The sequence below is a fragment of the Carcharhinus amblyrhynchos genome, chromosome 1 (assembly GCF_965287045.1).
Source record: "Carcharhinus amblyrhynchos chromosome 1, sCarAmb.v2.hapA, whole genome shotgun sequence".
Classification (NCBI taxonomy): Eukaryota; Metazoa; Chordata; class Chondrichthyes; order Carcharhiniformes; family Carcharhinidae; genus Carcharhinus; species Carcharhinus amblyrhynchos.
Window position 1 is genome coordinate 27351168 of NC_137324.1, and position 12603 is coordinate 27363770.

Consider the following 12603-nt stretch of genomic DNA (forward strand, 5'->3'; position numbering starts at 1 on the left):
AGATAGGATGCAGGACTGGGCGGAGAAGTGGCAGATGGACTTCAACGCGGATAAATGTGTAGTCGTCCATTTTGGCAGAACCAACGGGATGAACGAGTACACTATCAAGGGCAGAAGTCTGAGTAGTGTTGAAGAGCAGAAGGATCTAGGGGTCTGGGTCCACAGGACTCTTAAATCGGCCTCACAGGTGGAGGATGTGGTCAAGAAGGTGTATGGTGTACTGGCCTTCATTAATCGAGGGATTGAGTTTAGGAGTCGGGAGGTAATGCTGCAACTTTATAAGACCCTTGTCAGGCCTCATTTAGAGTATTGTGCGCAGTTCTGGTCGCCTCACTATAGGAAAGATGTAGAAGCTATTGAGAGGGTACAGAGGAGATTTACAAGGATGTTGCCTGGACTGGGAGGCATGCCTTATGAAGTTAGGTTGAGGGAGCTGGGACTCTTTTCCCTGGAGAGACAAAGGTTGAGAGGCGACCTGATAGAAGTTTACGAAATGTTGAGAGGAATAGATAGGGTGGACTCTCAGAGGCTATTTCCCCGGGTTGAAATGGTTGCTACGAGAGGACACAGATTTAAGGTGCAAGGAGGGAAGTTCAGAAGTGATGTTAGGGGTAAGTTTTTCACTCAGAGGGTGGTGAGTGAATGGAATCGGCTGCCGTCAGTGGTGGTGGAGGCGAACTCGCTGGGGTCTTTTAAAAGACTTCTGGATGAGTATATGGGGTTTAATGAGATTGAGACTTATAGATAGGTCTGTAGGTTGGTAGGTGTTGATGTGATCGGCGCAACTCGTGGGCCGAAGGGCCTGTTTGTGCTGTAGTGTTCTATGTTCTATGTTCTATTATAGAACAGAATATTATACTTAGCCAAATAAGGAAATATTAGATCAGGTGACCAAAAGCTTGAGCAAAGAACCAAATTTTAAGAAGTGTTTTAATGGAGGAAAGTAAGGTAGCGAAGTTTAGGTACATGTTCCAGAGCTTAGAACCAAAGCAACTTGAAAGTACAGCCATAAATGAAGGAATGATTAAAATCAGAGATGCTCAGGATTAGAATGCAGATGTCTTGACAGATTATGGGGCTGGAGGAGATTACAGAGATAGTCAAGTCTCTAGGTAACTAAGCAATGAATGAGGGTATTAGTGGCAGATGAGCTGAAGTAGGGGCGAAGTTTGACAATATAATGGAGGTGGAATAAGTGGGTTTTAATGACAGCACAGATACATGGTCAGAAGCTCAGTGAGGGTCAAGAATAACATCAAAGTTGTGAACAGATTGGTTTAGTCTCAGATAATGCCAGGGAGAAAGATGGAATCCATAAGTAGGAAATGAAGTTTGCCATGGTAACTGAAAACAATGCCTACACTATCCCCAATATTTAATTCAAGAAAATTTCTTCTCATCCAATTCTGGATGTTGGAGCTTCCTACAGTAGAGTAAGGTGGTCGTGAGAGAGAGTTGGGTGTAACCAGTGTATACATGAAAACTAATGCTGCACATCTGGATGATGCCGGGTGGGGTGGGGACAGCATGTAAAAGGAGCCCAAAGAAGAGAAGCTGCTGCAAGTGATCCTCCAGCTATAATTAGATGAGTAAGAGTGAAACCAGGTGAAAGAAGGTCCACCCAGCTGGAAGACAATGGAGTGGTGTTGGGCGAAGGTGGTGAGGCCAACTGTGTCAAAGGCTGCAGGCAGGTCGAGAAAGACGAGGAAGTAAATTTTATCTTAGTCACAATCACATAGGATATTGTTTGTGACTACGATAGGAGTCATTTTGGTACCATAGCTAGAGCAAAATCTGATTGGTGGGATAACTGTTGGGAATCTGCAGGCAGACAAGACTTGTCAATGTAAGCTGCAACCAGACTGCAAGCCTGCAACTGTGTATATATTCTGTTATTAATAAATTTAATCTACAATAATTATATTGATTATCCTGCAACATAAAAACACATATAGATCAGAAGCTAAGCTTCATAGAGAACACCCACTGTACTTTTAAAAAGACTAGTCAGCATCTGTTTTTAATCGGAAAACTGGAAGGGTTTGGAAAGAAAAAAGATGGTTTAGAGAGGGTGTAGGTAGGGAGCATCCTAACATTCAACATAACAGTCTGGTATCTTAACGTGAATGTGAAATGCAATAGTAAGCTGGCCAGCATTGTCAACACTGCAGGTAAAATCATTGGTAGACAGCAGACACAGCTCGATAACCTATTTAACAACACAGTCAAGAGAAAAGCTCAGGCCATCATTTGTGATCCCTCTCATTCTTTATATCCTCAATTTGGTGAATCTGTGGAACTCTTTGCTGCAGAAGGCTGTGGAGGCCAGGTCATTAAATGTCTTTAAGACAGAGATAGATAGGTTCTTGATTAATAAGGGTGTCAGGGGTTATGGGGAAAAGGCAGGAGAATGGGGATGAGAGAAATATCAGCCGTGATTGAATGGCGGAGCAGACTCAATAGGCTGAGTGGCTTAATTTTGCTCCTATGTCTTATGGTCTTATGGTCTAATTTGGGTCAGTTTTTTAAAATGCCTATAGATGGGAAAATCTGTTCAAGAGATCTTTTGTTTCCAGTGCCATAAGCTTACTAAATAACATAATGGAAACTCAATCCACTGTTTTTATTTATTTTGTTTGTTCAACTGCAGTAAGTGATTTAATGGCAGAATGCAATATGTTATGTTTGAATGGTATAAGAACATAAGAAATAGGAGCAGGAGTAGGCCATCTAGCCCTTCGAGCCTGCCCCGCCATTCAATAAGATCATGGCTGATCTGTTGTGGCTCAGTTCTACTTTCCCGCCCTCTCCCCATAACCCTTAATCCCCTTGCCTATCGAAAACCTATCAAGCCGCGTCTTAAATATATTTAGCGAGGCAGCCTCCACCACTTCAACGGGCAGAGAATTCCAGAGATTCACCACCCTTTGAGTGAAGAAGTTCCTCCTCAACTCCGTTCTAAACCGCACCCCCTTTATCTTGAGGCTGTGCCCTCTAGTCCTACTGTCCTTTCTGAGCAGGAAGAGCCTCTCCACCTCTATCCTATCCATCCCATTCATCATCTTATACGTCTCAATGAGATCTCCCCTCATTCTTCTAAACTCTAACAAGTACAAGCCTAGTTTATTCAGCCTCTCCTCATAGTTCAACCCCCTCAACTCCGGTATCAGCCTAGTAAACCTCCTCTGCACTCCCTCCAAGGCCAAAATATCCTTGCGTAAGTGCGGCGACCAAAACTGCACACAGTACTCCAGCTGCAGCCTCACCAGTGCCCTGTACAGTTGCAGCAAGACCTCCCTACTTTTATATTCAATCCCCCTCGCTATGAAGGCCAGCATCCCATTCGCCTTCCTGACCACCTGCTGCACCTGCAGGCTGGGTTTTTACGACTCATGCACAAGGACCCCGAGGTCCCTCTGCACCGTTGCATGCTGCAGTTTTTCGCCATGTAAGTAACAGTTTTTCCTACCTTTATTTATGCTATATATGCACAAATGTATGAATAGAGATATACATGAAATATTCATTGTTTTTAAACTTACGATTATATGATTAAATGTTATATTGCAGGTGAATCCAAAGACATGTTTCCACTTTTGTGTTGACAATAAAGTTCTATTCTATTCTATTGGAATGAATGGATATTCTACTATTCACAATGAGACATGGGCTGAAAAAGGTTGAAAGGCCATATACCTAGCCTCCAGAATCTTTATTATAACAGTTGAATTTAGAAGTCCTGCACTTTCCATAGCACCAATTTAGATTTTATTAAAACTGTATTTTATAAGCTTAGCAAACTGGAAGCTGAACTTATTTTCACTTGGTTACTTTATTCCGAGTTTGAACTAAAGCCTTAAAACATTCAAATGGATCTAAAATAATCAATGGAAACAGTGTACCCTACTGTGCATGGCCATGGCCCTAGGTTTACTACCCATCTTCCTGCAGTAAGTAATTAGTCGCGTATAATCCTGGTCTATAAGTGCTACATGAGCAGGATATAACATGACCTGAAACTGTCCTCACCCAAGGTGCAAGTATACACACTTCCAGCAGAGGTCACTAGAAAGCAGCACTCTGTGGGAATCTAGGGACCAGATTTTCCAATCCAGCAATCAGAGAATCTCACAATGCAGAAGGAGGCCATTCAGCCCACAGAGTCTGCACCGACTCTCCAAATGAGCATCTTATCCAGTTCCACACAACCCCACCATCTCCCTGTAACCCCACATATTTACGCTGCTAATCTCCCAACCTACACACTTGTCAGGGAATTATAGGCCGGTTAGCTTAACGTCTGTTGTAGGTAAAATGTTAGAATCCGTGATCAAGGAGAAAATAGCGAGGCATCTTGAGGAGAATTGTTTGATAGAGCAGACGCAGCACGGTTTCATTAAGGGGAAGTTGTGACTGAAGAATTTATTGGAGTTCTATGAGGATGTGTCTAAGGCGGTGGATAGAGGAGAGCCAGTGGACGTGGTGTTTCTTGATTTTCAGAAGGCGTTTGATAAGGTGCCGCACAAGAGGTTATTACAGAAGGTCAGGGGGCGTGGAGTTGGGGGTAGGGTGTTAGCGTGGATAGGGGATTGGCTGTCAAATAGGAGGCAGAGAGTGGGGGTCAATGGGTGCTATTCGGATTGGTGGTTGGTGACTAGTGGAGTGCCCCAGGGGTCGGTGCTGGGGCCTCAGCTTTTTACCATTTATATAGATGATCTGGAGGAGGGAACCGAGTGTATGGTGTTGAAATTTGCTGATGACACCAAGGTTGGTGGAACAGCAAATTGTGCGGAAGGTGTGGAAAGTCTGCAGAAGGATCTAGATAGGCTGGGCGAATGGGCCAGGAACTGGCAAATGGAATTTAATGTTGGCAAGTGTGAAGTTGTCCACTGTGGTAGGAATAATGGTAGGAAGGACAATTACTTACATGGCGAGAAACTGCAGCATGTGACGGTGCAGAGGGACCTCGGGGTCCTTGTGCATGAGTCGTAAAATCCCAGCCTGCAGGTGCAGCAGGTGGTCAGGAAGGCGAATGGGATGCTGGCCTTCATAGTGAGGGGGATTGAATATAAAAGTAGGGAGGTCTTGCTGCGGCTGTATAGGGCATTATAGGGCTGTATAGGGCTGCAGCTGGAGTACTGTGTGCAGTTTTGGTTGCTGCACTTACACAAGGATATTTTGGCCTTGGAGGGAGTGCAGAGGAGGTTTACTAGGCTGATACCGGCGTTGAGGGGGTTGAGCTATGAGGAGAGGCTGAATAAACTAGGCTTGTACTCGTTAGAGTTTAGAAGAATGAGGGGAGATCTCATTGAGACATATAAGATGATGAATGGGATGGATAGGATAGAGGTGGAGAGGCTCTTCCTGCTCAGAAAGGACAGTAGGACTTGAGGGCACAGCCTCAAGATAAAGGGGGTGCGGTTTAGAACGGAGTTGAGGAGGAACTTCTTCACTCAAAGGGTGGTGAATCTCTGGAATTCTCTGCCCGTTGAAGTGGTGGAGGCTGCCTCGCTAAATATTTTTAAGACGCGGGTTGATGGGTTTTTGATAAGCGAGGGGATTAAGGGTTATGGGGAGAGGGCGGGAAGGTGGAACTGAGACACGACAGATCAGCCATGAGCTTATTGATTGGCGGGGCAGGCTCGAAGGGCTAGATGGCCTACTCCTGCTCCTATTTCTTATGTTCTTATGACACTAAGGGGCAACTTAGCATGGCCAATCCACCTAACCTGCACATCCTTGGAAGTGAGATGGGAAAAAAAGAGGGTTCAAGTAGCCTGTAATACCAACATTTTGTCTATTCCTGACTTTCCCGAACACAGAGGAGTGAGTGAGGAAGTGGGAGTGGGGACAAGAGGAAAACTGAAGCCGCCCCACTGCCTTGTTAGTTAAAGCAGGTTAAGGACATGAGGGAGCTGAAATGTTCATAGGGGTGGATGGCCATTAAGAGCTCTCTGGAGTTGCAGCCTGACAGGAATAGGGGTGGCTGCACTGAAACAGTTTCATTGTTGATGCAAAATAAATAAAAGTTTGGACAAAAAACTCTGAGCAGCAATTAAATTTTACTGAGTTCCAACTCTCCATTTGCCCTTGGTCACTTGAAGGTCCGCTCATTGTTCTAAGGCCATTTGGCTAATTGGTTGATGAAACAGGCCAGAACGTGTCCTTCCATTCCCTGCTCCCTCAATTCCCCCTGCCTGCCAGCCCTGTCTCAAGAGTCATCAAGACACTGAGCCCATGTAAATCCCACATCACGGCAGGCAGGAGACAGAAGCAGGCAGGCAACATGGGATCAGTCTCATCTCCTGACTCCCACCTGGTCCCTCATGAAATCAGTTAACTCGCTACGGCCCGATTTCAGGTGTTTCCACCACTCAGTTACACTGTCTTTTTTTAACCAACTAAGTTACTGGAGTTGCTGAAAGATTTTAAAGCTGTATTTTGATTTGTTAAAAATCTTTACCCGATGTTTTATGTCACAAAAGAAGGCCCCTTTTCATAACAAGAAAGTGTAGATAAGGTTAGACATTCCATTAAGCCTGTTCAAGAGTATTGCTCATGTGCAGATGAGGTTCTGATCTTGTGTGACAAAGAGAGATGTATAACTGAAGTGGCTTATAAAATGGTAAAAGTTTATTTCTCTCCCCTTATTTCCATAATTGTGATGTATCTTGTTGAACAATTCAGAAACCAAGGGGTATTTTAGGATCACCATCTGATTACTTCACCAATCGCAATAATAAGCAATGGTGCTGAGATTAAAAGAGAAGTAAGGTCTAGTTCTCACTGTCTGCTGAGTTGGTCAGTCAAGGTTGTTGCTCCTGATCCTCATCCAGCAGCTCTGAGAGTATAAAGATATGCTTACCGTGTGTGTGAGGACTGAATATGAGGGAGTAGGGAACAGTTAGTTATGGTGGTAGATTTGGGATCAGGGAAGGCTTGAGTGAAGATAAATGGCCAAGAATGGCCATTTCTTAGGAGATTCTGCCAGTCCCCAGACAAAGTTGCAGCAGGAGAACTCTTACAGAAGCCCAGTTTCTGTAGCTGTGTTTGTATACATGTGTGAGGTGTGAGAGGGTGAAACTATATGCAAACATTAGTTAGCAAATTTAAGAGAAAAATAAGTTAAAAACAAAGGAAGAAAGTATCTTTTTATTTAAGCACAGTATATTGGCATGGCTTTACTAGGTTATAATCTTTTTGTTAACCACCTAGGTAGAATCAGCTCTCCATTAGAACAGAGAATGACAATCAAGATTTACCTGGATGGGAACTACACAAGTAGAACCCTGCTGCTTGTATATATCAGTTAAATATGAAAAATCATTGGCTCTGAAAGTAACTTACCAATGACATTTATCAATGTTCCTTCGCCACTTGCTCGACGGACTGGTGGTGGTATTTCCACAAACACTTCACAATGATATAGCCCTGAGTCATTTAGAACAGTATTAGGAATGGTTAGATTTGAGTAGTTCTCTTCGATAATGTATTCTCTTCCATCAGGTTTATAGTTTCCTTTGCCAACTTCTGAAAAAATCATAATCTTGTCCTTTGACCAGTTCACTCTAACACGCTCGCTGTGCCTGATGTTCCATGAACATGTCATTGTGACACTACTTCCCTCTGAAATATTGGCTGCTTGGGGGATCTGTCTGATTTCTAGGTCCTCTGTTTTAACTGTGAAGAAAAACAAGACAATGGGCAGAGTTAAATGTTGGTGTTATAGGTAAAATAATACCTCGAAGACTGTTGGTGAATCAAAATACAGTTGTTTTTATTCCAAAGTTTTGGGGACAAACTGGTTCTGATTAAGGCTTACCAGACTTCTCATAGAGCACAAACACAAGTGGACATTTATACATTATGGGCTCCAACAGGAATCACGATTCAAAGTTCCAATTCCTGCCAGACCTCCAGTTCTTCCTTCCTGGGTCATGATGCAGCCCCCGAGTTAATCAGGAATTACAGTCCTGCAGTCAGGACACAGGAATCTCTTCTGCAGCAGTACCGGCATCCCTGTCTTTAAAGTTATTTGTGTGATCGCGGCTGCCCCAGCAGGACTCTTCCTGTTAAAAGCTGGTACCGTGATCTCCCACCAGCAGCTGTTAAAAGCCAGTATCGTAAACTACCATCTGTGTAGCGATGTCCCACTAATGCAAACAGGTAAGATTTGCAAAGTCTACAAAATAACAGTCACATTTAACAATCAGCTGTTATAAAAATGAGAGTTAAAGTATGTGAAACATGAACAAATAACTTATATTACTGCCAGGAACAGTATAAGCAGTATAAGCTTGAGAAGAACAGTCGTAATGAAGGGTTATGTTTGTGACATATTCTAGGTAGAAAATCCATTAACCCTTTCCCTTCAGATACAAAATGCATTCAGCTTTTCCCTACTTCACTGGCAACAGAAGTCATGCTCTGGCTGGTTGGTTTGCTTTTTCAGCTTTCTGTGTGGCAATTCCGCTACTTGCTTCTGCTGGTGTACCAGCAATGGCAGCCTGAGACCCTTAAGTTGGCGTGAATTGCCCAGATTCATGAACCTTCCCATGTGATGATTTAAACAGGCAGAAAGGTGCCAGGATTTCCAGCCCACACCCTTCTGCATGATTAAGTGCATTCCCCACCTCAAAATTCACTATCAGAGATATTAAATCCCACCTAATATTTGCATAGTCTTAGTGAACTAGAAAGACTCCCATCAGTGCTGTCTCTACAGAAAACTTGGGAGAATGTATATTTTCTAGTATATGGCATTTGTCTCCCCTACCTTCCCCGATTCACAATATTCTGCGCTGCATTGCCATTTTGCACCATAGAATAAAGCACCAATGAAATTGATGTTTTCCTGTGGTAACTTAAAAGAAATATTAGTCATCTCCCAATGTGTCCGCTTTGGCTTAGTGATATCTATCGTTCATGTTTTTGCATCAGATAATTGTAGGCCTAAGTCCTATTCCAGGATTTAGAATGATTTAGATGGGTAGCACGGTGACACAGTGGTTAACACTACTGCCTCACAGCGCCAGGGACTCTGGTTTGATTCTCGGCTGGGGTCACTGTCTGTGTGGAGTTTGCATATTCTCCCCGTGTCTGCATGGGTTTCCTCCGGGTGCTCCGGTTTCCATCCACAGTCTGAAAGACATGCTGCTTAGGTACATTGACCCGAACAGGCGCTAAACTATAGCAACCAGGGGAATTTCACAGTAACTTCAATGCAGTGTTAATGTAAGCCTTACTTGTGACTAATAAATAAACTTTGAAGCTTTAGCATCATAGATCCTTACAGTGCAGAAGGAGGCCATTCAGCCCATCGAGTCTGCACCAACCACAATCCCACCCAAGCTCTATCCCTGTAACCCCATTCTTTTACCTTAGCTAGTCCTCCTGACACTAAAGAGCAATTTAGCATGACCAATTGACCTAATCTTCACATTTGTGGGAGAAAATCAGAGCACCCAGAGGAAACCCACGCAGACACGGGGAGAATGTGCAAACTCCACACAGACAGAAACTGAAGCCGGGAATCGAACCCGGGTCCCTCGTGCTGTGAGGCAGCAGTGCTAACCACTGTGTCGGTTTACCTTGCAGTGCAGTACCAAAGGAGTGCTGCATTGTTGGAGGGGCACTAAACTATCCCACAACACTAGTTTTAAAGGCAGGGATTTTCTCCCAAGTGTCTGTGTTAATATTTTCCCTTCAAACAACATCACTAAAGTGATCTCCATTGTTATTTTTTCTCAAGCAAGGAATGATGATTTGATAGACTGTTGTATATTAAATAATATCCTGAAAGATCCATTGCTTTCAGAAGAGTGGAGCAAATTGTTAAGGTGGTGTTGGCAATCAAATTGCAGGCTGCTATGAACATAATCTTCTCAATAATGAGAGAAAATGTTTACACATATCCCCCTTTATTCTTTCATGGGATGTAAGTGTCGATGACAAAGCCAGCATTTGTTGCCCATTGCTATTTTTTACAATTCTTGCATGGAACTGTACGTCACTGACTAGATTAGCATTTGTTGTCCATACTTAATTGCTCTCGAGAAGGTGGTGATGAACTACTACAGTCCATATATAGCCCAAGGAGCATCCACAGTATTATTAAGAAGTGGGTTCCACAATTTTGGCTCAGTGATTATAATTACCCATGAATTGAATGATTTGCTAGGCCTTTTCAGAGGGCAGTTAAGGACCAATCACATTGCTGCGGGGCTCTGGAGTCACATGTTGGTCTGACTAGATGAGGATGGCAGACTTCTTCCTGATGAAGGAGCAGTGCTCCAAAAACTTGTGATTCCAAATAAACCTGTTAGACTTTAACCTGGTGTTGTGAGTCTTCTTACTGAATATTATCTTGGGAGGGGAAGTTAAATGAATAGAAAAAACACTTGGATTTATAAAGTGCTTTTCATGGCTTCAGGATGCCCCAAAATACTTTTCTATCAATGAAGTATTTTGTGAGGTGGAGTCACTAATGTTGGAAATGCAACTGCTATGATGAACACAGCAACAAACAATGTTAAAATGACCAAATAATCTGTTTCTCATGATGAGGATTGAGGGATAATTATTGATCAGGATAAGTCTTGTGCCTTGCTTTGAAAAAGTGCCACTTTGCCTTTAATATCCACCTGAGAGACAGAGCAGGCGGAGCTTTGGTTTTAAAATGGCATCCAAAAGACACTTACAAATGGAACCAAGTCTCCATTGAAACATGTTTGCCTGAAAAATGTTGAATTAATCTGTTGAAAATGAAAACTGTTTTACAGGATTTCCATGAGTAGTTGGGATTAAATCCATACCTCATGTGTGCACAGGAAAAAACATTTGATAGGAAAATCACACAACAACTTTTGGGGAAGGAATGAGCATCAGGTGCACATTACTGATATCAGGACCTGCATTTAAAATGGCCAGAAGGCGAGTTATCCTATCAAACTGAACAGCCAAATTAAAACCTTTCCTTCATAGCGAGAAATTAAGTTCCCACCGCATGAAGAAGCAACCTCTTTTGGCCATTGTCCTAAGCAGCAGACATTGCATGCAATCTCTCTAACCATCAGTTTGGTCAGTAGTTGTACAAAGGTTCCACAGGAAGAGGTTAGCCACAAGGATTGATACTTGAAAATTTGTTATGGCTGTAATCATTAATGATCTTGATGTACGTGTCAAAAGAGTGATTCTTACGTTTATAAATTGCACCAAGGACTTGGGCAGTAATGGATGCTTAACCACTGTGAGAGCATCTCAATTTATTACAGAAATGAGTTCATTTATGGTAATTTAGCTGACCAACATAGAAACATAGAAAGTAGGTCCAGAAGTAGGCCATTCAGCCCTTTGAGCCTGCACCGCCATTCAATATGATCATGGCTGATCATGCACTTTCAGTATCCCACTCCCACTTTCTTTCCATACCCTTTGATCCCTTTAGCCACAAAGGCCATGTCCAGCTCCCTCTTGAACATACTTAACAAACTGGGCCCAGCAGATTGGCAGAAAATTCCACAGGTTCACAATTCTCTGAGTGAAGAAGTTCTTCCTCATCTCAGTCCTGAATGGCTTACCTCTTATTCTTAGCCTCTCACCCCTAGTTTTGGACTTCCCAACATCGGGAACATTCTTCCCACATCTAATCTGAGGATTGTATATGTTTCTATGAGACCCCCTTTCATTCTTCTAAATTTCAGTGAGTACAAGCCCATCCAATTCAGTCTCTCTTCATATGTCAGTCCTGCCATTCTAGGAATCAATTTGGTGAACAGTCGCTGGACTGCCTCAATAGCAAGAATTTCCTTCTCAGAGTAGGAGACCAAAACTGCAACAATACTCAAGGTGTAGCCTCACTAAGACCAGTATAACTGCAGCAAGACATCTTTACAGTTATACCCAAATCCTCTTGCTATGAAGGCCAGCATGCCATTAGCTTTCCTCATCGCCTGCTGTACCTGCTTGCCAATCTTCAGCGACTGTTGCACTTCGCCTTTTCCAAAACTGCCACCATTCAGATAATAATCTTCCTTCTTGTTTTTGCCACCAAAGTGCATAACCTCACATTTATCCACATTATATTGCACCTGCCAAGTATTTGCCCAGTCAGCCAGCCTGTCCAAGTCACCCTACAGCCTCTTAGCATTCTTCTCACAACACACATTGCCATCCACCTTAGTGTTGTCTGCAAATTTGGAGATATTGCATTCAATTCCTTTGTCCAAATCATTAATGTATATTGTGAATAGCTGGGGTCCCAGCACTGAACCCTGTGGCACACCACTAGTCGCTGCCTGCCCCACTCTGAAAAGGACCCGTTTATTCCCACCCTCTGCTTCCTGTCTGCCAATCAGTTCTCTATCCATGTCAATACATTACTCCCAATACCATAAGCTTTAATATTACTCACTAATCTCTTGTGTGGGATCTTGTCAAAAGCCTTTTGAAAGCCCAGATACACAACATCCACTGGTTCATCCTTGTCCACTCTACTGGTCACATCCTCAAAAATTCCAGCAGATTTGTCAAGCACGATTGCCCTTTAGTGAATCTGTGCTCATTTGGACTCATAGAACATAGAACATAGAACACTACAGCACA

The 12603-nt window shown here is 43.1% G+C and overlaps 1 protein-coding gene across 1 annotated transcript in view; it reads right to left on the reverse strand.

Annotated features, from left to right (window-relative positions):
• Positions 1 to 7865, reverse strand: part of LOC145348702 (cytotoxic T-lymphocyte protein 4-like) — a 47692-nt gene extending 39827 nt beyond the window's left edge. Inside the window, exons 1-2 of the mRNA XM_080196860.1 lie at positions 7823 to 7865; positions 7348 to 7680 (exon numbers count right to left, since the gene is read on the reverse strand). Coding sequence (XP_080052986.1) covers positions 7348 to 7680; positions 7823 to 7865 — 376 coding nt within the window. The remainder of the gene's footprint in view (positions 1 to 7347; positions 7681 to 7822) is intronic.
• Between the last annotated feature and the right edge of the window lie 4738 nt (positions 7866 to 12603).